The sequence below is a fragment of the Odontesthes bonariensis genome, chromosome 3 (genome assembly GCF_027942865.1).
Source record: "Odontesthes bonariensis isolate fOdoBon6 chromosome 3, fOdoBon6.hap1, whole genome shotgun sequence".
NCBI lineage: Eukaryota > Metazoa > Chordata > Actinopteri > Atheriniformes > Atherinopsidae > Odontesthes > Odontesthes bonariensis.
In genome coordinates, this window is record NC_134508.1 from 7034100 (window position 1) to 7058286 (window position 24187).

Consider the following 24187-nt stretch of genomic DNA (forward strand, 5'->3'; position numbering starts at 1 on the left):
CATTTTTTTTGTATTGGGGTATTTAATGTACTACTTTCAGAATCCCCAGACAGTTCCAGGCATTATGCTTGAAAAAGAGTTGCAGACTGCAGCTTTAAGTACAAAACATGTTTAATACTTTAGTACTTCCACTTAAGTACGGTGCTTAAAGAGCACTTCTACTTCTACTCAAGTCTGAATCGCTAGTACTTTATACATGTATGGTAATTACTGAGCAGAATTAATTAAAGTAGAAGCCTCGATCACAGAGATGAGACCCAGCCTGGAGATCCTGCTCCGGCTTCAACACAGCTGTGGAGGGGAGGGGGGGGGAGTCGTTCTAGGAGGGAGGAAAGGTCGGGTTGACCCAGCATCAAATGTACTGTAGAGGGTGAGTAAGAAGAGGCTGAAGAGGCTGAGGCAGTAATAAACAGCCTTCTGCTAATGCACAGAGATTTCCTGCGGTTTGAGTTTTATTTCTTTCTTCAGTCTGATCCGTCAGAGTCTGTCCTTGAAGTTACGCACATGCAGTTCAGAAATGCTTTGCAAAATGCTGCTGAGATTTACTTCTGATTTTTATATTTGGCTGCTTCGTTGAAGGGTGATAAAAATCTCGGGTTCTTCTTTGTGAAGTTTTGGCAAGAGAGGCTTTAAAGCTGAGGCGACAGGTCCTTAAACCACGGGGACTCATCGCTTTCCTAAGAGTTTGAATGAAGGCAACTTGAAAATGTTTCACCTTTCACTTTCCTCCGAAGCCCTTTTTGGATGAGAACCTGAAAGAGAAGTTCAGTTGCCCTTATTCAAGCTCCTAGGATTAAATTTGACCTGGATGATTGAAAATCTACGAAATGTAAGGCTTCTAAAACCTGGAACTGTTCAGTAAAGCCAAAAAAAATAAAGAAATAAAGAACATTTGAGAGGTTAAACCCTCTGCTTTGCCTGCGTGTTTAACACTGTGTAAAGAATGCATGACACCGAAAAAAATATAATTTATTGTTGTTGCACATATATTCATTTTCAAATGGTCTTATTTAGGGAGATACAATACAGGGCAGCTGTTTACCTTTAAATATAATTTCTTTTCTGTTTCAAAGTCTTTTTTTTAGAAATTAATCATGTTTTTTCCATTTTCTTCTCCTCAGCGCCTTCTTTTTAGCCCTCCTCTTACTCCTCTCCTTAATTCTTAAACCCTGCCTTTATTCCTGTCTCTCTTTCTAATTTCTCTTCTCACTCCTCGCCTCTCCCATTTCCGATTTTTTCCTATTTGGGCTGTGCCTCCAAGTTTTTTCCGCCTGTTGCTCTCCTTTTCAACCTTCTTCTCCTCACCTTTATTTGCACTCTTTCTTCCCTTGCTCCCTGCCATCTGCCCTTCCCCTTCCCTGTCCTTAGGTTGTTTGAGTACCGTGGCAGAGTGTCTCCAGTCCCTCGGGTGGTGCCAGTCAAACGTCCTCGAGTGGCGGTGCCCCTGGTACGACGGGTCAAATCTCTGCCAGTCAAACTTCTCGCACGTAACGCCTCCGTCCTCCCCACCGCCAACGGCAACAAACAGAGATGTGAGTTCCTCTTGTCATAAATGAATTAAATTTGTATTTGTTGTGGACCATAAAGCTTCAGGCTGAATTTACAAGCAGATCTGGGATGAGCTCCGAACCATATTATGATTTTTTGTTGTTATGTTGCCTTTTTTATGATACATTTTTTCCTGTCCTTTATGTCAACATAGAATAAGATATAAAATATTATAGAACTGGATAATATTGGAAAGCGGCATCTATAGATAAATGCCCTTTATAATGTGTTTTTAAAGGTGCAATACGTAAACATTGAAAACCACTGTCTCATGAGAATCTCGGTCCCAAACAAAAAGAGTCTAAATGGAGTATTTTGTAGCTCGATCTGTTCAATGTGCTCTTTTATGTCCTCTCTTCCCAACCTTGAATATATATATTTTTCGTCTTGAACAAATAAATGACTCGTATTAAAAGCTTAATTTTAGCTTTATGATTTATGACAATAATTAATATTTAAATTAAGTCATTGTGTGGACATAGTAAAGTGAATCTAAACAATAAAAATATAATACATGTATAGGAAATTACAATTTTTTTTTGCTGATGGAAGTTCAATATGTCTGTGTGGACGCTCTGCCTTCTCTGTGTTTTTTATTATTTGTTCTACTGAAAACTTCCATCACTAACTCCACCTTTCTGACCTCTTCATCTGTGTTTCAAATGTTGTGTCTACATGTTAGTGAGGAGTTCAAACATCGGGGCCACTGCTGTCACTTTAGTTTTTCTATCCCGCTCAATAAACATTCAGCTCAAATCTCGCTGTGATTGTGGATGTGAAGACAGACGCTGACGCCCCTGACAGTTCTCACCACATCTGACCTCAGCTTTATGTTGTGTTTGTTGTTCATGCCTGAATTTCATTCAGCGGAGCTCACAAAGCAGTTTTTTGTGCATTTATTGATGTATTCATTGAACTTGCATTTTGCAGCTGAAATAGTTCTAATGCTGTTGATTTTCACCTTTGAATCAGTTTTTGTCCTGCTTACACTCAAGTAAGCGGTTATAGCAGAAGCTTCTTTTTTTATTATTGTCAATTCAATTCATTTTTATTTGTATGACTTCAGTTTACAAAAGAAGTTGTAAAATATGCAGTCCAATTGAATAAAATCATAATCCAATTGGGTTAGGGTTGAAATACCAAACTTTGAGATCTTTAAGATATGATGGCGCTCGGTCATTAAGAGCTTTATAAATTAGGAGAATCATTTTAAATTATATTCTAGATTTAACAGGGAGCCAATGAAGAGAAGCTAAAACTGGAGAAATGTGTTAGTTCTCCAGTTAGTTCTCATCAGACAGCATTTTAAATCATGGAGGCTTTTATTCAGGAGAGATAATGATAATGAAGAATTACAGTTGTCCAACCTTGAAGTAACAAATGTTTTTCAGCCTCACTCTGAGGCAGGAATATTTCTGTTCTTCAATATTGTGAAGGTGAAAGAAGAAAGAAGGTGATCATAGAAACCCGCTTTAGATATTGAGTCAAAAGACAGATCCTGGTCAAAAATAATTCTCGAACTGGAAGCCAAGGCAACGCCATCGATAGTATTTACATAGCTAGAAAAAAATATCAATAGAAAAGTAATGTTTAAAATGTGGCTAAAGAGGAATATTATATATATTTTATACAAAGATTGGACCAAGGTTTTTTCCAGGACATTATCTTCATGGTTTCAGGCATTCCTTAATGCCATTTATCCAATATAATCCATATTAACTCATATGCAGATGATGTGATTGTATATGTTATTATCCCTAACTGTAGTATCATGCAGATGCTTTTATCCAAAGCAACTTAAACTCATATCCCAGGTAGGCAGGTAGCGTAAGGGGGTCTTGCCTAAGGACCCCTATTGGAGGAGTTAGTACTTTTCATGTGTTGGGGTCAGGATTCAAACCCCGATTACCCACATGGAAGTTGTCAATCTTACCACTACACTATCCACAGAATGCTGTTTATTTCCATGCTAACATAATAAAATGAGAACACATAAGCTTTTCAGTGTATTTACAGCTGGATGAAGAAGTACATTGAAGTGAAAGTGATGCACCTCCGTTTTACCTGAAGAAAAACAATTCTCGCCATTGAGATATAGATTGAGATAGGATTTTTAGCCAGTCTGCTAATATATGTTTTTCATATTAGTTTGATTCAGTATGTCCTTTGATTCTCTAAATGTTTTCTTAGATCTTAAATGATAAAAAAATAATGATTTTGAACAAATTTACAGAATTTACCAATAGACACACAGAAAAAAGTGAGAAGAGCAACACGGAAATAAACAAAAAAGGGAAAAAAAAGAATATGGGATGACAAGAAATCAGTGGAGAGCAATGCTGAGAGAAAAAGAAGTCGGCGAGAGAAACGAGAATGTGAAAAATAAAAGAGCAAAGCAAAGAGCAAACAGGACGAGGAAAGAAGAATGAGTATGATTCAGAAATAATAGAGGAGAAAAAAGAAACGAGTGTAAAGAAAAGAGAAGCGGACGAGAGTAAATAGGTGAAAAGAGGGAAGGAAAGATCGAAAAAGGGAGTGAATCAGAAGAATTTGGAAGACAACAAAAAGTAGAAGAAGAAGTAGGGGAAATTAGCTGAGTTTGTGAAATGTGTGGATAGTAACTGAGAGAAAAAACAACCACCAGATGTGTTACATGGCTCCAGCTGTTCTCTGCTGTCACAAATGTCCTCATCACATCATTCGTCCTCCTCTCCTCTTTTCCAGAAGTTGTTTATGCCAGAAAGTTGGTTGTTTTTCTTTTTTATGTGGCCACCTCGTGACAAAGGCTTGAAGCTCAGTGGAAAGAGGATCATACGTTAAGAGAAGCTGTCATAGCTCCACCAGGGGCCAGATGCACACACCTTTCCCAAGGCAAACTGAAATTTAGAAGGGAAGAATGTGCACACCTCACGCATTCTTCAGACCATGCATGTAGAAATTCTTGGAACAATTTAACCGCGAAATGTTTTGTGCGTACATACTCTTAAGCACACTTAGTCGTTCATACTTGGTCTTTCTTTATAAACCCGCCTGTTACTTGAGAACATTTATACTCAGTCTTCAAAAAAACTGAAAATGATTCATTATTGAGTTGTGCACATGCCACACAGACGCCACAAACTGACCTTAAACATTGTGAAAACGAGCCTGATTTTCACACATGAACCATTGAAGATACTCCAGCAATTTATTATATGCATATAAGAATAAGATTACTTTAATTCGGTGGCTGTGGAGGCCATCCCCTACGTTTATAGGAAAATCCTCTGACAAATATTAAAACTTTACCAGTAAAAGCTCCTCATGGCTGCAGTCATTAACGCACCACAGTCACCAAAAACAAGTGAAATGTGAAATAAAGTACACGCCAGTTTCTTTTATATTATTTGGCAATTATCTAGAATCATTATGTTATTTGCTCCTCTCTGTCAGCGCCTTGACTTTGGTATTTTCTCTATTATTCCATTTGTGTTCAGTTCTCCAATCTTTTTATTAACATTTATCGACATTTCAGCTAGTGTAAGACATCAAATGTCATTCATCATTAAATTAAGGAAAAGTTCAGCTTTAAATTATGTTGCTTTCAGGTGGGTTTTTATTCAGGTTTATACATTATTTTCATGTAAACTGTACATGTTTTTACAAATATGAATATTTTGGATTTCTTTGTGTCTGCACTGTGATAAAGATGCAGATAAGCTGCCATCAGTTCGGTTTGTTTTGTTACTCTGATTAAAGGTACACAAATTCATTAGCATGTCAGATACAAATTAATTTCAAATGATAAAATCTTCCTGTGTAGTTTCCCAACAGATTGTATTTTTAGGGGGACATTTTGTCATAATGACACACACATACAGACTCAAAACTGCCAGTGGAGATAAAACTTTCACCAAATGGAGACATTTTTAAATCCAGGTTAAAAACATTTCTTTTCTCATGTGTCTATGCATGAAATCTGCACGATACCTTTTAACTTATCCAGAATGTTGCTTGTTTTTAGTCATTTTAATTCATTTAAATTATTTTATTTGTTTCTCTTCTATTCTTTTATGTATTTTTAATGCTTCTCCCACTCCCTGCTGCAATGCTTTTATTTGATGTAAAGCACTTTGAATTGTTTTGTACATGACATGTGCTATACAGATAAACTTGATTTGATTTGACAATGAAGAAACTTGATAAGTTGTTTGAAAAAGAGTTGTGTTTCAGGCCCGTCTCGGGGCAAAGCAGGAGTTTCACATGCATTGAAATAACCCTAAAAATAAATGCCGACACACATTGTGCTTTTTTTTGGGCTCTTTGGGCTCTTATATTACAGCCTTTGTCTAACATAAATATCCATCGTGCTGATCCTTTATTTTGAGAAAGCCTCACAAGAACAGTTTGCTGAATTCTGAAATTGTCTCCCGGGTTCTCTCTGCAGACTTCCTTATCAAAACACGAACGCTTACGTCTTCCCTTCTCTATCTGTGTGTTTCTTTCTGACTCCACCAGCAGTAAGAGGCACAGAGCTTCAGGCGATCAAGTCAGAGTTGACTCAGATTAAAACCAACATCGAGGCTTTGCTGGGCAGATTGGAGCAGATCACAGAAGAGCCACACATCACCACCACAGGTGACAGACACACAAACACACAAGTGTTTCCATCACGCTGGGGTTTACAGAAAGGTGAGCCTCATGTTCACGCTTCATGTTTTTATCCCCGTCTCCACACACACAGAAGGATGATCACCGCCGCTTGGTCTCAGTTTTCCACACACTTGGCTTAATTTACTTGACGTGTAGACTTCTTGTTTACTGCAACAACTTGGAATATATTAGAATATTTTACTTTCATATTACAGCTTCTTGCAGGCTTGTTAAAAAAGAACGTTAATACAGTATTTCATGCTTAATTTGCACGTCTTACTGTTATTAATAGTGTTTTGATACATCCAAAAGGTTCATTTAAAGGTAAAAGGTATTCTTCTAAAAAAAATCTGAATATTTTTGCCAAAGAAATCATGTATTTTAAGATTATTTCTTAACTTCATAAATGTAAGGATTTATACTCCTTCGATTTCTATATAATTTATTCACAAATGTTGTTCTTTAAAGGGATTTAATCTTTTACGTGAGTGTTGTAAGTTAACCCTTATGTGGTCAAAATTTGACCCATTTTGGTATTTAATTTTATTCATATTTGATTTGACCATCAAATCTTTTGGTATTTAATTTTATTTATCTATAAAAACACATTCAGTATATTTGTTTCAACTTGAAAGTTTGATAGCTTTTCCTAAAGTGTCCCAACATTCACAAAAATCTCAAAATTCATACTTTTGTGTAGATGTCACACATTTTTGTACATTGAAGCTGTTTGAGTTCAAATTTAAACCATATGTGTTTGAAAGGTTTTTGGAGCTGTCAAATAAAGGAAAATTGTAGTTTGGGGGAAGTTTTAACTATACATGCCATGTTTGTGTCTATTTTTTTATAGGAGATGGGGTTTACCAATTCTGTTTAACCTTTATGGATCATTGAGGACTGGCCCCTTTTTGAACAGAATAATGAGAACCACCTGTATTCCCGCTTAATTTGCTCCGGTTTCCATTGTAACAAGCACCAGTCGGTCTTTGACGTCTCACAGGGGAATCTTGAAACAATTAGCTTGTAGAAACAAAACAGTTATGATCCAAAGGTGCAAGAGCCATGAGGTCATAGTGTTCCTGAACATTGTCACAAGATTTGCACCAAGAGTCTTAGAAATTTTTAACGTAAAATAACCTCAGAATGGATGAATAAAGTCTATAAAAGCCCAGCTAACCAACACCGATCAAAAAGGAAAGGTTGTGTGCAGCCATAAGAGACCCAAAGCGGAGGTTACGCCAGCAAGATTTACCATCTCTGATCTGATCATCAGAGATAAGTCAACTAACAGGGATATGAAAGGGGTAGTGTCCTCCATCAGATGACCCTGACAGAGAGGAGCAGGAAGCAAATGAGACATTAATATCCAGGAATTGTCACGGTTCGGTAGCAGAGGCAAGGAAAGAGCACCCAGGTGCAGGCACGTAACTGGCGGGAGGTAAAGGAAAACTAAACTCAGTGTATTGGGAACTGTAACAAAAATCGCAGCTAAGCTGGAACACCATAAAACTAAACTTGTGAAAACAAAACCAGACTGTAAAACTTTGCAGACGCATGAAAAAAACCAGCAGGGAAACCCACCGATGGACACCGACGAGGATCTGACGAAGAGTGAAGGAAACAGAGAGTTTAAATACAGATGATTGGTGAATGAGTGCAGCTGAGGATAAGTGAACACGGGGGAAGGGAGCTGAGGAAAAAGGTGAGGAAATGGCAAAGCTGAAAGCAACCACAGAAAAACACAAACCGTGACAGGAAAGAATTATTCATTCAATTTTCACATCCATGTCTGGTCTCAGGCAGGAAGGATAATGTCACTTTTATGGCATTTTATCTGACATTTTGTTAACTTTGCAGCTCTTTTCCCCGCCAGATTTAAAAAAAAAAGAAAAAGCAATTTGAAATACAAACACAGATGGGATGAATCCTTTCGCGAAAAAGAGGGAGCCTATGGATATATATTTTAAATGTGACATAGTTCCGAGGTGAGGCTGCCAGAAACGATCATATTTCATACAACATGTCCCCAGAAAAGCATCGTGATAAATCCGTGAAGCTCTGGTTCAACAACCATTTCTCTCCAAAAATGAGGCGTGTAAAACATGGAAAGTAAACTCTCCCTGCTCTCTGACATATTAATGGAGAAATCATCACCCCTCTGTTAATGTCACAAAGGCTATTTATACACTATGAATAGATCTGTGGTTCAAAATATGTCTGTAGAGGCAAAAACTGTTTGCTCTGTGGTGAGGAAGCAAAGACAACAATGAGTCTCCTAAAATTTTAGGAATTTATTACAGAATGATAAATCAAACTCGAATGAACAACCAGCAATGATCACCAAGTTCCACTATTCGACCGATTAGGTGTGCAGCCTCTTTCAACCACGGGGGTTTCAAGAGTCTGGACAACCCACACATGCTAAGATCGGTGGTTTTATAGAGCGTTGACCATGTGCACATATTTGTCCAGACAGTTCAAATTCCAACAGCCGTATGGCGTTAAGCATTATTTGCTAAAGCAGTTCGTGCGGTTCTGTTGTGTAACAGTTCAGGGAAAACCAACTTTAACACAACACATGAACGAAAAAAACCCTAATTTCCCAATTACAACGTCCTGATTCCACAGAATTGTTGAGCCGGGTCAAAACTGATCTACCTGTCGCCTTGAAACAACACAAAACCTGCAAGGGCGGTATGGAGCAAGAATCTCAACTGGGATGAATTGAATGATTTTTGTACTTTGGACTTCTGAAATAAGCAACAAAATATGTAAATGAAAGGTTTTGGCAATAAACTGACATTATATTAATGAACTTTTCTGCATTACGAACATTTTTAAAAGAATCAGAACTATTTATTTTTAATGGAGTAAATAGAAGTACTTTGGATTCAAAAGATTTGATCATATTTTAATAATACTTGCCACATGTTCTTTGGTTAAATAAAGAAAAACCAGAGCTGTCACATCATGAAAATGGTTTATTTTCACTTCTTTCTCTGAAACGCTTTACTAGCCACATGAGCTCCTGAGATCCCTGAAGAAAAACCAGAGATCTCACTTCGTGAGAAATAAACGGCAAAGACATTTTTGTTGTTTGTTTGTTTTTTTCACCATAAAGAAGAAGCAGAGATGTCTGATGAAATATCAGCAGAAAAAAAGTTAGAAGAAAAGTAGTGTGACAATAAATTTAGAACAATTTTAACGATTGTTAAAATTTTAACGATTGTTTTAACAATTTTCCCTTGTGAAATTTTTCAACGGTTTGAATTTGACAAGTTTATATGTTCAGTTTAGCGTGAAAAATGACAGAAATAGTGAGATAGAGATATAAAAGTGTGGGTTTTTTTGTTTTTAGTTTTACATCCTTTTCGATAGGGAAGAAAGCCAGACTTTGGGGTTCAAAAATCTTGGCTCTCAGACATTGATGTTATATCCCAGCTGCAGTCTCCATCAGAACAAACCTTAACGGTACAAAAATCCAATCATGTGAGGTCGGGCCATCTTATTTTCCCTTGGCAAGATTAACTAACTGGGAATAAATTGTAGAAATTTTGAAACAATGTTGTAAATTATCCCAGTCTCACAGAAAAACGTGACAAAGTCACGAAACAGGCTTTTGTTTATGCTGACGAAAACAAAATCTGTATTTCGTTTCGTGCCATCCAGCAACAACTTTCAAAGTAATGTACTTTCAATAGGACATGCGGTTTGTGAGTACGGCCCATTCCGCTGAGGCAGCCAGTGATCCAAGAAAGGCATCTTTTGATATGATACATTATAGCAGGGTCAGTTTTAATGAAGGCCATGATGTTTCTCTAACCTCAAGCAACTTGTTTACGATGGGTGGAACCGCGACAAAATAACGAGTGAAATCGAAGGGAAACTGCGACTGAAAAAATGCAAAGATGCCAAAACCAATATTTCAAAGTTACTTGAAGGCATTCGTCGTAGGGACTTGGTTTTCTGGTCTCCCACTTGGTTGTCGGGTGTGCCGTGCAAACCCTGAAACCCTTTGACCTTCACTTTTTTTACCTATTGAACATGACACAACAGTCAAAATGTGCCTATTTCACTGAATGTTATGCTGTGGGAAAAACAAACTGTGGAAAAACAAAACCCAGAGGAAATCGTGTCCACGATCAGTAACTTACATTTATTACACTATTTTATGTTTTGTTGTGTAAATTTACATATTTTACTATCTCGAAAGAATTGAACTAAAATTTGTCACAATATTACATTGATATAAAACCATTTCTGAGAACCTCTGAGGCAGAAGTTATAGAAATCAGTGAACCTTGTAAATGTTTTTAGCATAAAAGTGTTTTATTTTTCTGTTGCTCAGTGCAGTGTGTGCTGAGATGAATAAAATCTGATGTAGGGTGCCTGCTGAGATGGATGGTGTTATATGATTAAATCTATCCTGATTTAAAATATGTGCCTCAGAATTTGGATAAAATCATTAGTAGTATCAGTCTTTATTATTGCTGGTAATATTAACAGACTTATTTTAAATTCCTCCATCAGGTTAAAAAATAATAAAATATACTAGGTCATAATATTTTTTGCAGTTTATCCTTATATCTTACTCCCGTTTTAAAAATAATAATAATGATTAAATAATAAAAATAAGAAGAAGAAGAAGAAGAAGAAGAAGAAGAAGAAGAAGAAGAAGAAGAAGAAATTAATTAATTAATTAATTAAATAATAATTTAAAAAAATGAAAATGAATTAATAAATTAAATTAAAAATAATAAAAAATATAAAGAGGATATTGCTTTTATTTGAATAATTGTAAACAGAAAAATGACATCTTCATAATTTCATGATATAAACTTGTGTTGTAAATTGTGTCTTTAATATTGACCATATAGAAAAAATGCCACAAAATGAACAATCAAAGCTGTATCAACAACCTGTTAAACTGTTTATTTTCCTGATTATTTTTTTTTAAAGTGTCAGGATATATATTTTGTTTATAGTTTTAAATGTCCGTGCAGCACTGTGAGACATCTTAACTAAAACCAAAATCATAATTAAATGTCTTAAAGTTCTGCAATATTATCGTGTGCCCTAAAAAGTTGGCACACCTTGTAAAATTTAAATGAAAACTCTAATCATTCACACCCTAAATTCATTTTATAAAACTTACAAATTGTTGCTATTTTCTAACACATTTACTGTATATGTGTACTTGAAACCAGCACTATGTTTAAGAAGTGTTGAGACGAGTGCAAAGTTGTGTAACTCAATAAAACACCTGAGAAACATTTTACGAGTGTCAACAGGTCAGCGACACGACTCGGTATAAAACGGCGTCCCAAAGAGGCCGACTGTGTGAGGTTCACAACTGTTATTTATGGGGAATTTTTCATTCACATGGCCGTGCACTCTGAGCTAAAGAGGAAGGGGCCCAACAGGCTTGTTACAGCTTCTAATTTAAAAGCCAACATCTGTGACGCCATGGATAGCTTTCACATCGGTTAAGGCACTGTTAACACTGTGTAAACCACATCCTGCGTGCAGTTCGGCCAAAAGGCTCCATGGTAAAAAAAAAAAAGATGTAAAAAGTCAGACTCTGACAACAGCAGCCATTGACGATATTTCTTGCTTCATGACGGAGAAAATCCGCCAACGGAGGCCAGTCAGAGTGATCTCAGATGCAGAAAGAATTGGAAAAACATTTCACTGTAAAAATGACAGCAGCCGCTCTCCTCAGTAAGTGTTGTTAAAAGCAGAGTCATTGCACCACAGTGGTAAACATGTCCCTGTCCAAAGGAATCCAGTGCATATCCATATTTTGCCTTTTGCTTTACACAATGTGCCATTTCTCTGGAAATTGAATTCTTGTTTTGTATTGTGGGACCATCATTCTCTTGCTTTATCACTCAACATCTTTCAGGCTACTATTCCTTTGTTTTTTAGCTCCGTTTCTGCACCAAAGTTACTCGTCTGGGTTTGCAAAAAGATTATTGCCAAACTCACGTCAAAGCTAATTGCACTTCTCGGTTTTGTGGTCACGTAAATGAAGCCTGCCTAGAATCTCCAAACTGTTCACAGTGGGGTTGTCAACACCATCGGGCATGGGACCGAGACAATAAGGGGGAAGCTTGTAATTGTTTTCATTGTTACCACATGTCATTTTAACAGATAGCACGCCTCCATTATGTAATGCAGGGTTCATTTTTTGGGGTGTTCCTGTGGGATCAGGCTGTGAGACAGGAAAATGCATGTTAACATGTGTTTTCCAGGATTAGCTGTATCCATGTGTTGAAACTGCAGTTGAATATCACCTCATTTACTGATTTAGGTTTTATCTGCAGGGTCAAAAGTGTACCAAAAAGAAAGCATTTGTTGACTTACTAAGTAATGATCATAAATGATAATAAACTATAACACTTGCAAGGAGGATATTTTGGAACATAAGTTACATTTTCTTTTTCTTTTTTTTTAAATAAACAAGATGGTTTCAGTTTGATTTTTCATGAAAAATGACATTTAAAACCCAAACCCAGCCCTTATTTCTTTCCCCGTCTAAATTCCTAACAGGTTCACGTGAAAGCTTCTTATTTGGAATATAATTGCTTTATAAACGGAGGATAACCACACATAGAAGAGCCAGGAAATATTTCTTCCATTTGCTCTGGGGGTTCGGCGCAGAGTCTCGGGTTTCTGCACGGCCGTGCCTCTGAAAAGGAGAAAATAACTGCGCAGTATAGCACGCTGTGACCTCTTGACCTGCTTTTGTCTGTAATGTAATGTAATGTAATGTAATGTAATGTAATGTAATGTAATGCATCGCTGTCCAGAAACACTTTTCCTTTAGTATAAATCTCAAAGATGTATGTAAATACATTTTTTTTAATGAATAACCATCAGGTTTAGCTAATAAGTAAGAAATTCCATGCACGCCTCCTCCACAAGTCAAAGATTATTCTCAGTGTATGTTCAAGCAAGCTTTAACTTTTCTACATGACACTGGTGTGAGCTGTTTATCGAATCAGAACTGGCTTCAAGAGTAGTTGTGATCTCATAAATCCTGCTTCCAGCTACAGTCACAAAATTCTGCAAATTCCCAACATCCTTTAATCCAGTGAAGCTCAAACATGGAATGAAGAATTACTCAAACATGTTTTTTAAGTGGAGGAGGACGTCAAAGACATTCTAAAAAGGAAATGTGATCAAGCAATAAATGCTCTAATGAAATGTACTTAGATATTACCTTATGACTGAATGAATGCCTGTGAAAAATCATGTTGAAAGTAGGGCTGGGCGAGTTAACTCGTTATTATCGCGTTAACTCGTTAATTATTTAATGCCTTCACATATTTTATTGCGCATTAATGCAGGTTTTATTATTTATTTTATTATTTTAAAAGTCTGTTGCTCACAGGCTTTTATTTTGTAAAAAATCTGTTGCTCACAGGCTTTTATTTTGTAAAAATCTGTTGCTCACAGGCTTTTATTTTGTAAAAAAATCTGTTGCTCACAGGCTTTTATTTTGTAAAAATCTGTTGCTCACAGGCTTTTATTTTGTAAAAGTCTGTTGCTTACAGGCTTTTATTTTGTAAAAGTCTGTTGCTCACAGGCTTTTATTTTGTAAAAGTCTGTTGCTGTCTGCTGTGGAACCGGAAAAGAAAGTAATCGGCGGATCTACCAAACATGGAGAATGGTACGGAACTTTTACTCGGCCGTTTTCATTTTAAAGTTCTTCCAGACGGCGGAGTCGACAGAACCAAAGTCATCTGTAAACACTGCCAAGTTGAATTGTCTTCTCAGCGTAGTAGTTCCAGTCTAAAATATCACTTAAAGGCAAAACACACAACTGATAGCAGCAAGTCATTCAAGGAAACAGACAGTGGAGCGAGGCTTCTACATAAAAACTACAGAAAGATGCTGATGTTAAAAGTGTGTTTGCACAACAAATGTTATGGCACTTTCATTCATATGGCAGCACATTTAAAATAAAACTAAATGCTAAAAGCTATATGCTACTTTTGGATTCATTTTTTGAATTAATTTTTGGATTTCGCGTACAAATGCGATTAATCGTGATTAATCAGGGAAATCATGTGATTAATTAGATTAAAAATTTAAATCTTTGTCCAGTCCTAGTTGAAAGTAAAGAATTGTCTGTGTGAAAAAAGGAGAAACGCAGAGCCTGTACAGCGTGAGTTGTGACCGTGTTTCTCAGAAAGCATGTGCAGCTTGTTAACACTGAACTTGTATCTGGGAGTCTCTGATGCAGCTTCAGATCCACAACAATGCATAAAATACGTTTGTGTCTGTGTAATATGATGCCGCACTTCAGCCCACGGAAGGTCTGCTTCAGTTTTTGTGCATAGGTGGCGCCAGATACTTAGCTTTCTGATAACAGCTGCAGCCCTAACCCTCATGTTCTGATGAGATTGGCTTTATTTCATTCTTTTTTGAGGTGAAATGATTCAAATCCAATGATTCTTTTGCCTTTTTTTTTTCTTTCACAACTAAGTCCCACATTACGATAAGAGGCGACTAAACTTTGATTCACCTTCTTCCCACAAAACAAACTGCTGTAAAACCCCAGAAACAGAAATTCAGATGCTTGGGACTTGGGAGGAAAGCACTACTTGAAGTGATAAAAAAAAAAAAAAAATAGGAAAACTAATAAAGTATAAAGATGATGAAACATTTATTTAGTTAGTTATAATCTTACAATCATTTGAGTGTTTATAGAACATTCAGGCTTATTATCTATTGGTCTAGAGTCTAGACTCTAGACAACAAATATAAATCATTTGAAAGTTGTGTTTTTCTTATGATAAAAACACATATTTACCCTTTTTTTAATGTATTTTGCTGTTTCTTTGAGTTTCGCCCAGCGGAGTGAGACTGCACAATAAACCATGAAGACCACCATTAACTTTAAAGCATACTAAACTTGATTTTTATAACCGAGACTGTTGATGTCACAGTGGCTTAAGATAAAGTTTTCTGGCTCTGTGTTTTGTCCCACTGAAGCACATTAAAGTGGAGTCTGTTAATATTCACAGTACAAACAGAAGGAATGATTGCAGCAGGCTAACCTGAGTGTACATTTACACATATCCTGATAATCCTTTTGACATATTTGAATAAAAAAATGGAAAGGCATACTTTAAATGTGTGGTCATTTCTTGCTATATAAGCTGTTGGTATGAAATGATTCAAAATTAAGAATTAACATTGAGATAAAATGTATTTTTTATTTGACTCCATTTGATGTGAGACTTGGCACTAGAACAGTGGGCCTTTTTCTTTGCTGGAGGCGATAACAGAGGAGTCAGGGTTGTGTTTTTTGTTTTTTCTTCCAAAATGACCACAGCAGTTTCTGTGGCTGTCGATGTGATTTCATGTCACATTTCGTCCTTTTTGTGTCTCCTTGTGCGTGTTCGTGCAGATTTGATTAAGGCCGAGGAGTGTCAGAGCGAGGAGGCATGGCAGGAAGAGGAGGACTCCAGCTCAGAGCTAGAAGACGAGGAGGAGCAGAGACAGAACAGCGAAGTCGAAGAGGAGGAGGAGGAGGAGGAGGAGGAAAGAGAGCACCGGCCGGATGACAGCCACAACCACATGGTGTGTTCATACCTTAGTATGTGTGTGAGTGCAAGACACAGATGTGTGTTCAAGATCCCGACTCCTGATATTTCTACGAAAAAAAGTGTTTTTCACACTTTAAAGGGATAGTTCGCCTCTTTTGACATGAAGCTGTATGCCATCCCATATTAGCAATATCATTTATGAACATTTTCTTACCCCCGCTGCGTCCTGTGAGCAGAGTTCCAGCTGAGTTTTGGTGTTGATGAAGGTAGTCCGGCTAGTTGGCTGGGGTTTAAAAAATAAAGCTTTTTGCTTCTCAAAACAATATGCATTCAAAAGAGTAATACATTTACATCACAAAATCGTTCTCCAGAAAAAGTCAGACCTCACAATCGCTTGGCCCTATTTTCTCTCCCTTCATATCAATGCGTTCAGCCACCTGCCGACAGCCGCGCCTGTTACGGTGTTTTCTGCTCGGTCTGCACGGTCTACACAGCTCGTAGTGATACGAAAGGAGAGAAAATAGTGCCGAGCGATTGTGAGGTCTGACTTTTTCTGGATGAACGATTTTGTGATGCAAATGTATTACTCTTTTGAACGCATATTGTTTTGAAAAGCAAAACGCTTTATTTTTGAGGCCCCAGCCAACTAGCCGGACTACCTTCGTCAACGCCAAAACGAGGCTGGAACTCGGCTCACAGGACGCAGCAGGGGGTAAGAAAATGTTCATAAATGATTTTTGCTAATATGGGATGTCATACAGCTTCATGTCAAAAGAGGCGAACTATCCCTTTAATGTTCTGTTGGACGGCACATAAGTTTGTGTGATGTCACACCATTCATTTCCATCCAGAGCTACAAACATGTTTTATCAATGGAAGGAGCGGACCCCTGCATAAAATCCTCTCCAGCACATCTCAAAGATTCTTTATGGGGTCCAGGTCTGAACCGTGGTGGCCAGTCCATGTGTGAAAATCACAGTTTGAGTTCTTCACCAAACCCTTTAAGTGATCTTCAATCGCAATCATTCAACATTTCTCTCTTAAAGATTACGTTTAACCTCCATCCGCATAGGTTTTAATAGTGTGTTGGACAGTTTTTCACCCAATTTTAGTAGTTTCACCAACGCCCAAGAAACAGAGTGGTGTCTGTTCTATGACCGCATGATGTGTCTTCTAATTCAGTTGTTTGTACTTAAGGCATCGGATTGGGTTGTATAACTTGTTTCCACCTCAGACATATTAATCCCTGTACAACTTTTCCTATTTTTGGGGGTCTCATCTGGTCTCATTCAGACATTTCCAGACTGGATAAACTCTGCACAAACGTACTGATTCAGACATTTGTGTTCTCACACGCATATAATTCTAAAAATGATGAGAATGATTTTCAGGCTGCTGTGCCAACGTACAGATGGCTGTATTTGTGTGTTGACCCTGGTTTGTTCTCTTGTTCTTTTTAGGACAACAGTCACCTTTCATCAGAGATTGATTCAATTCATCCATGAGAGGTGAGCGTCTCATTGCTTGTCATACACAAGGAAAAGCTTTGCAGCATATTTGCGATTGACCCTGTCTCTTCCTTTGATATTTAAAGGTACAGTGAGTTTTTTTAAATACATTTTTTATTTTTTTATTTTGTTTTTATCAGGGAGATACATAGAAAGTCATTTCAACACTGTTACACACATACAGATCTAATAAAAAACATGTATCTGGATAACTGCGCTAACATTCCCTCCAAGCTGTTACTCTCCCTTTCATTTTACAGTGTATAAAATAGTAACAATTGAACAAAGAGAGTCACATTCACTAATTTTTCCATCAAGATTAGTAAACTGGTACTTCAAGCCATATAATAGAGACACTTAAAGCAGTTCTCCATGATGTAGATTTCGTGAGCAGTCCCTCGCCAGTCTTCCTGTGTCAGTGTGTTGGGTTGTAGCCATTTCCTCGTTATAGCTTTCTTTGCTCCAATCAATAATATCTTCATTAGATATTTGTCTGCTGTTGATTGCAAATGTAATACTGCGGTACAAAAATACATTGAGCTGACATCAAATTGTAGAGTCATTTGAAACATATGTTCCAGACAATCAAGGATGTCATGCCAGAACGATGAGAGTTTTGGACAATCCCAAAATAGATGATAATGATTGGCCTCATCTGCACCACACACCCTCCAACAACTTGATCCATTGCCTTGGTGTCTCTTTTGAGCAGGTGTTATAAAAAATCTCACAACATTTTCCCATCCAAACTCTCGCCAGGTGTGTGAAGTTGTGGAACTGATCTGGTTGTAAAGTCGAGAGGAAATTTGCAATTTGTGCAGGCTCTGGACAAAGGGTTATGAAAATAAGACGGACTCACATGCAACCAGACACACTCAATCCCATGCATGCCTCAGTAAATATACATTCGGCTGAAAATTAGCTACGGCTCAGCAACACAGAGCGAAAGGTCTGGTTTTGATTGAGCTCAGGTCTTTGTAATTCAACCATGGTAATACAGATTTGAGTCCGTGTTTTTTTTTCAGACAGCCATAGTTTGAACAGCTTTATATCAGAAAGCTCTTTACATATTCATTCACGTGTAAAATTTTGATTGCTACAGAAGAGAAGTCATGATAATACAGGGCCTGTGTTCTGATGTAATGGGGATTCTGTTTTGTCGTAGATGAAATAAACTGTTACATCTAGATGTAAATACTGAAAAAGTACCTGATTTCTCATAAGTAAGAATGCTTAAGTGCACACATCTCAGTTAGAAGAAAGCTGGGACTTATCTGGGTATCCATAAATCCGATCGTCTGTGGTAAAACAAAGCAGAAGATTGTTTTGGCAAGAAGATGGAGAGGCCATTCTGTCTAATTACTCTAAGCAGTCCTGCTGTTTTTAATTGAGACCTTGTAGATATCATGAGCTCACAGCATTTTAGAATTAGGAAAGTAAAGATTCTGATTTCTTAAGTTAACCAAATTAAAAGTGACAGAGAGGTTACTATAGTGAAATCAAATGTTTGTGGTTGGAGGTGAAAACAAAGCAGAAACTAGGAACAAAGCCCAACCCTGGAGGTTTTTGTCTTTTACATCTTGTGGTGGAAATTTTCGTAAGGCACAGAGTCAGTTATTTTCTGAGGAGGTAAGATGCTAATAATAATAATAATAATAACATCTTGCAAGAGAGAACAGCACAGTACCAAATACAGAGCTGCTCTGACCACTGGGGCAAAAACAATTCAGTTATAATGCAGATTATTGCGTCATCACTCCTTAGATATAGTTAAGCTTTTTTATCTACTTTCCCTCCCTACCTACAGCCAAGGCCACCTTGACACCGTACCATCTTCCCTACTATCCTCCTTAAAGGTTTTCAAAATTCCGAGTCTAAAGTCGGAAAATTCGAACTGATACAACTTTCAGGTCCCTCCCCCAACCTCTACCAAGCTCCAAACCGCCCCCCAAACCCCTCCACCTCTGTGGACGAGGTTGTGCACGTGAGTTCACACCAGTGTGCGCGCACACAAGCTGGGGGCAGACTCACGCTCAGCATGGTTGGTGACTGTTCTGCTCAGATAATAGATCAATAATAAACCTAATGTGATTGGTTAAAAACAGCCAGGAGCGCTCAATTTTTGCAAGCACGATTACAGGCTTTAGAGGGAGCTACAGAATTCGGGATTTTTCCTAAACAGCCTATTTGATATTCTACTTCCAGAATCCCATGACAGTTCAAGCTAATACGACTAAAAAAAAAGTTGCAGACGGCAGCTTTAAAGTTGTTTAATCATATAACGAGCACACAATGGAACAAAGGAAGAGAGAAAAACAGGTTGGTGTCTTTGTAGGAGGTTATTACAGGTTATACACAGTGACACTCAATGCAGTGCATATAAGAAGTAATTTTCTGATAAATCGCCTGAGTCTCTTGAAAATCCGAGATTCTGTGGACATATTATCGATCCAGGACAACAATCAGACAAAGGCACCGCCACCTGTTTTGGCGTCAGTACCCTCTTACCTATGGCATCTACTTGGTCGGTTGCCACGCAACAGCCGTCGCAGAAGACGTGGAAAGAGAGGTGGAGTAATATGCCGGCTGACAGCCCACCTGGCTTCGCCATCTGCTGTCTGGTCGCTCCAGTGATTTCGCCGGCTACGACATCCGAGGCTCCGTGTATTACTCCTACACTCTCAGAAATAGGGGTACAGTACGAGTCCTTTTTTGTCCCCTGAGGTACAATCTATACTAATGTACCCCCTAGGGTTAATTATTGGACCTAAAGGTACCTATATGTACCTTTTTGATGATCCAAAAGGTACTCAATATATGTACTCAAGTGGTAAAAGGTACATATATGTACCTTTTTTCTACATGCTGGGGTACAATAGACAGTCTCTGTTAGGCTACTTCAGTAAAAGGTACAAAATTGCCACCAGAGGTACAAGATTGGTCTCTGTAAGGTACAAACCACAAGGGTACAAAACTATACCTTCGGAGGGTACTGCCCCAGTGACAAGCCATCGTACCCCTAAAGGTACAATTCTGTACTTTATTTTCTGAGAGTGTACTGATGGCTGCTGCCGGTCGTACCGAGGCCGGGTACCCATCTCCCTGCCGCCGACCCGTGAGGATCCGCAGATGGGGGCCACGCACTGGAGAATCTCCGACCCTGCCTCCCAACAGACAGATCAGCGTTTTGTTCGCATGGCTCTCATCAACACCAGATCCGTCGCAAATAAGACTTTTATCCTAATACCCAGTAGTATGATGACACTTTTATCTTATTTTATCTTGTTTGATTTTGTTGTATTTTATTGCTTTCACTGTTCTTTTATTGTTTTTATTTGTTTTTACTTATTCTTCTCTTTATTTATTACCTGCTTTAAAGCACTTTGGTACATCGTAATGATTGTTTGTAGAGGGCTGTATAGATAAAATACATTTACATTTACAACTCACACAGAATCACTTCATTTCTGACTATATGAAACGCTTCCTATGACTTAGAAGTGGTGTGTTGATGTGGCTGTAAGCTTACCAAAGTGCCAGTGCAAACCATGGCCTTATCCCCAAAGCAAATGGAATGGACAGAGTTTTTATTGCTGTTCACATTTAATGTCGTGTTTCTCATATGTTGGATTTGGATATTCACAGAATGTTGAAGGAAATCTGTAAAAAGATTTAAGACTAAGGAACTTGAGGAGAAGGCTGTGACTTTTAGACACGTCATAAAGGTGTGAGTTTACGGACGATCAGACATGCAGACTTTTACTTTCTGGTCAGTTTCTGGTCAGCATACAAAAAACAGAGAGGTAAAGTCAACACGGATGTATGGTGAAAGGAACCAGCAGGGTTTTTAAATCGCGTCGTCAGCTTTGCGCATTACCATTGCAAACTCAAACCTCAAACTCTCTGACCTGCTCCTGGTTTTGTGCTTCTGTTTTTGTTGTTCTGTTCTTGAGATAAATCAGGAGATCTCACTGTTCCATCCTGAGATATTTGATATGAAATGCAGGAATGCCCCATCAGTCTTTTCTGCTTGATGTCCATATTCCCACAGTCTTTACTTCTTAGAATTTCCCTCTGGACTTATCCATTAAAAAAAAAAAACATTTGTCTTTCTAAATCCTTACACATTGACAACTTCTGATACTTTCCGGGAAAAGGACCCCAAAGCATTTTGTGAAATGAGCACTTACTTCCTCACAGAAATAAATATATTGTGAAGGATGTAATTCAGTGCCAAGATAGGATTTTAAGATAATACCATCTGCACAGAGTATTTTCCATCTGTGTGAGTGCTTCTCAGCTGACATGTAAACCCAACTCTTACATAACTAAACAGGTTTTGTTTTGTAAAGGTTAGATTAAAGAACCATACCTGGATTTGTGTGTTTTTAAGCTTTTGCAAAACCACAAGAGGGGTTACTGGTTCAAGTACCGGCTGAGGCCTTTCTGTGTGGAGTTTGCATGTTCTCCCCCGTGTATGCGTGGGTTCTCTCCAAGTACCCCGGCTTCCTCTCACCATCCAAAAACATGCATGTTAGGTTAATTGGTGACTCTAAATTGACCTTAGGAGTGAGTGTGAGCGTGCATGGTTGTGTGGCCCTGTGATGGACTGGAGACCTGTCCAGGGTGCACCCTGCCTCTCGCCCAATGGCAGCTGGGATAGGCTCCAGTCCCCCCGTGACCCTGAATTGGATTAAGCCAGCATAGAAAATGGATGGATATATGGAAGCCCAGAGCGGACGTGGTACCTATAAACTTTTTTTTGATCGTTTTCTCGAGATAACGATAAAAAAAACGTTTATACGTACCACGTCCGTTCTGGGCTTCCGTATGGATAACCAATTTGCAAGATAAAACTTTGCAAATGATTCAAAATTAATATGATAACAGATTCTAAATATGGTGGAGTGTCACCATGCAGAAGTTTCCTGCAGCACTCAAACTCAATTTTCTCACGAGACGGCTGATGTTTGTTGCTTGTCAGGCTGACGGTCACTTGCAAGAAAGAAGTCGCTCATACATGTCTCAGAAAAGAAAAAAAAAGTTAATAAAGCAGGCGGGCATTGTGTACATGTGGGGGAAAAACAAAAACACAACTAAAAAAGCTCAAATCTGACGTCATTATGGACTTTCTGGTGATTTGAGTCAAGTTTATTTTACTCCTGTTCCTTCTCCACTACTTAACTCGACTTTCTTTCATTCCACGTTAGTTAATGAAAGTTAAAGTTCAATTTATTATCTTGTAATTGTTGCCTTAATATAATGTCTTTGTTGTATTTTGTGGTCATATTCATGCTATTCAAATAATTGTTTGATAATTACTTTTTAAATATCTTTGTCATAGCTACACTGGTTATCTGCGGCATGTTTATGGATCATTAGAAATGGGACTGCTATTTTCTAATTGCATTGTTACCATGGATGCACAGAGACCTCTTTAACTTTTTTAAAAAAGTCTACACTACTAGAGTAAGATACCCTGGCTTTAGCTGTGTGTTTAAATGAACATTTTATTAAGTCACAGGCCTTGTAAAAAAGTGAAACACAAAATTTCATGACTTTGGCTGAGAGGGTTAATGAGTCATTGGGATTTAGCTGATGAAATGAGAGAAACCGGTGCTTTAAGTTAAGGGAAAGGTGGCATTGTGCTAATGCAAAGCATGGGTCAGTGCAGCACCCATCATGTGAACTCCGCAATAGAAATATTTAGCCTGTAAATCTGGAAGTAAACTCCACGAGCAAAGCACAATTAGAAATGAATGCAAAAAAATTCAGCCAAAGAATGAAATCCAGCTGAAATGTTTTATGAGAGACCTGAAACTGACCTTCAGTCCTTCTGCACGAAAAGCAGCAGAAAAAGCCCTGAGGTACGTCACATCAGGCAAACAGTTGCTCATGTTTTCCCAGTTCGGATAAGGCAAGAATGTCTTTGTCTTTGTTTTACAAGCCGGAGTGGGTGTCCGCGCTAGTTGTTTCTGACAGAATAGTAAACCACTGGAAATGTGAACCGTCTCCAGCAGAAGAAGAAGCAGCGTCCCAAATCTTTGTAGGAATGGTGCCTTCAATACTTTTGCACACTCGCCTCGCCACCGGTGCTCCATCTGTCAGAATAGTTCTGAATAACTATGATAACAGAAACAACATCAGGTTTTCTTTCCAAAGAATGTGCACATTTAGGATTAGCAGCGTAAAGGATTTAGGATAACAATGATCAGGAGAGGGAGAGTGAACGGAAAAAGTCTGATCTTTGCAACATGTTTTTTGGACACCGCTCTGCGCTCTGGCTGTGTTGAAATGGAGGAAAAACAGTTAAAGATGTGGGTTTCGGCTTCTTTTGACAATCAAAGCAAATGACCAAAGATCATCTGTTAACAAACGTTATTAGACTTTGTAGAATTATTTGATATCATATACTAAAAAATGTGCACTCGGCCCACCGTCTGAATGGGTGGATGTGGCTTGCACTTTAAAACCTTTGATATAAGGTGATCAGCTGAGTGTGATTGATTAAAACGCTTATTTGTATGGTTTTGTTAAATTGAATGAGATGAGGGGAATGAACTACAAACAGCATGAATATCATAACCAATAAATGTCCCTTCCTCTTAATGTGCTCCATTAGCAACACTCAACAATAAGTCACACAGATGGTGCTTATCAATATGATTCATTTTCAACATGTGAACAGCGAAACATGTTGGGTTTTTTCTGGTTGATTAAATTGAAATTACATGGAGGACAATGTGCAACACATTTAAGTTGGGTTTGAGCTTGCATGATTCCTTCAACTCTCAAAACAACTTTTACAGAGTCACCAACCAGTAAAATTTTTGGTATCGAAGGGAGGGGAGAAATGAGAGAAACCCAGCCTGTCTGCCATAGGAAGAGTCAAATATTTCAGACCCAGCAGTTCTGATTTACACACCTGATATCCGTGCT

The 24187-nt window shown here is 38.0% G+C and overlaps 1 protein-coding gene across 2 annotated transcripts in view; it reads left to right on the forward strand.

The window, feature by feature from the left end:
• raly (RALY heterogeneous nuclear ribonucleoprotein) overlaps window positions 1–24187 on the forward strand; it is a 136721-nt gene that overhangs the window by 104165 nt on the left and 8369 nt on the right. For both annotated transcript variants that reach the window (XM_075460163.1, XM_075460164.1), the window contains exons 5-8: window positions 1369–1532; window positions 6046–6165; window positions 15602–15774; window positions 17201–17248. In XM_075460163.1, coding sequence (XP_075316278.1) covers window positions 1369–1532; window positions 6046–6165; window positions 15602–15774; window positions 17201–17245 — 502 coding nt within the window. In that variant the 3' untranslated portion in view covers window positions 17246–17248. The remainder of the gene's footprint in view (window positions 1–1368; window positions 1533–6045; window positions 6166–15601; window positions 15775–17200; window positions 17249–24187) is intronic.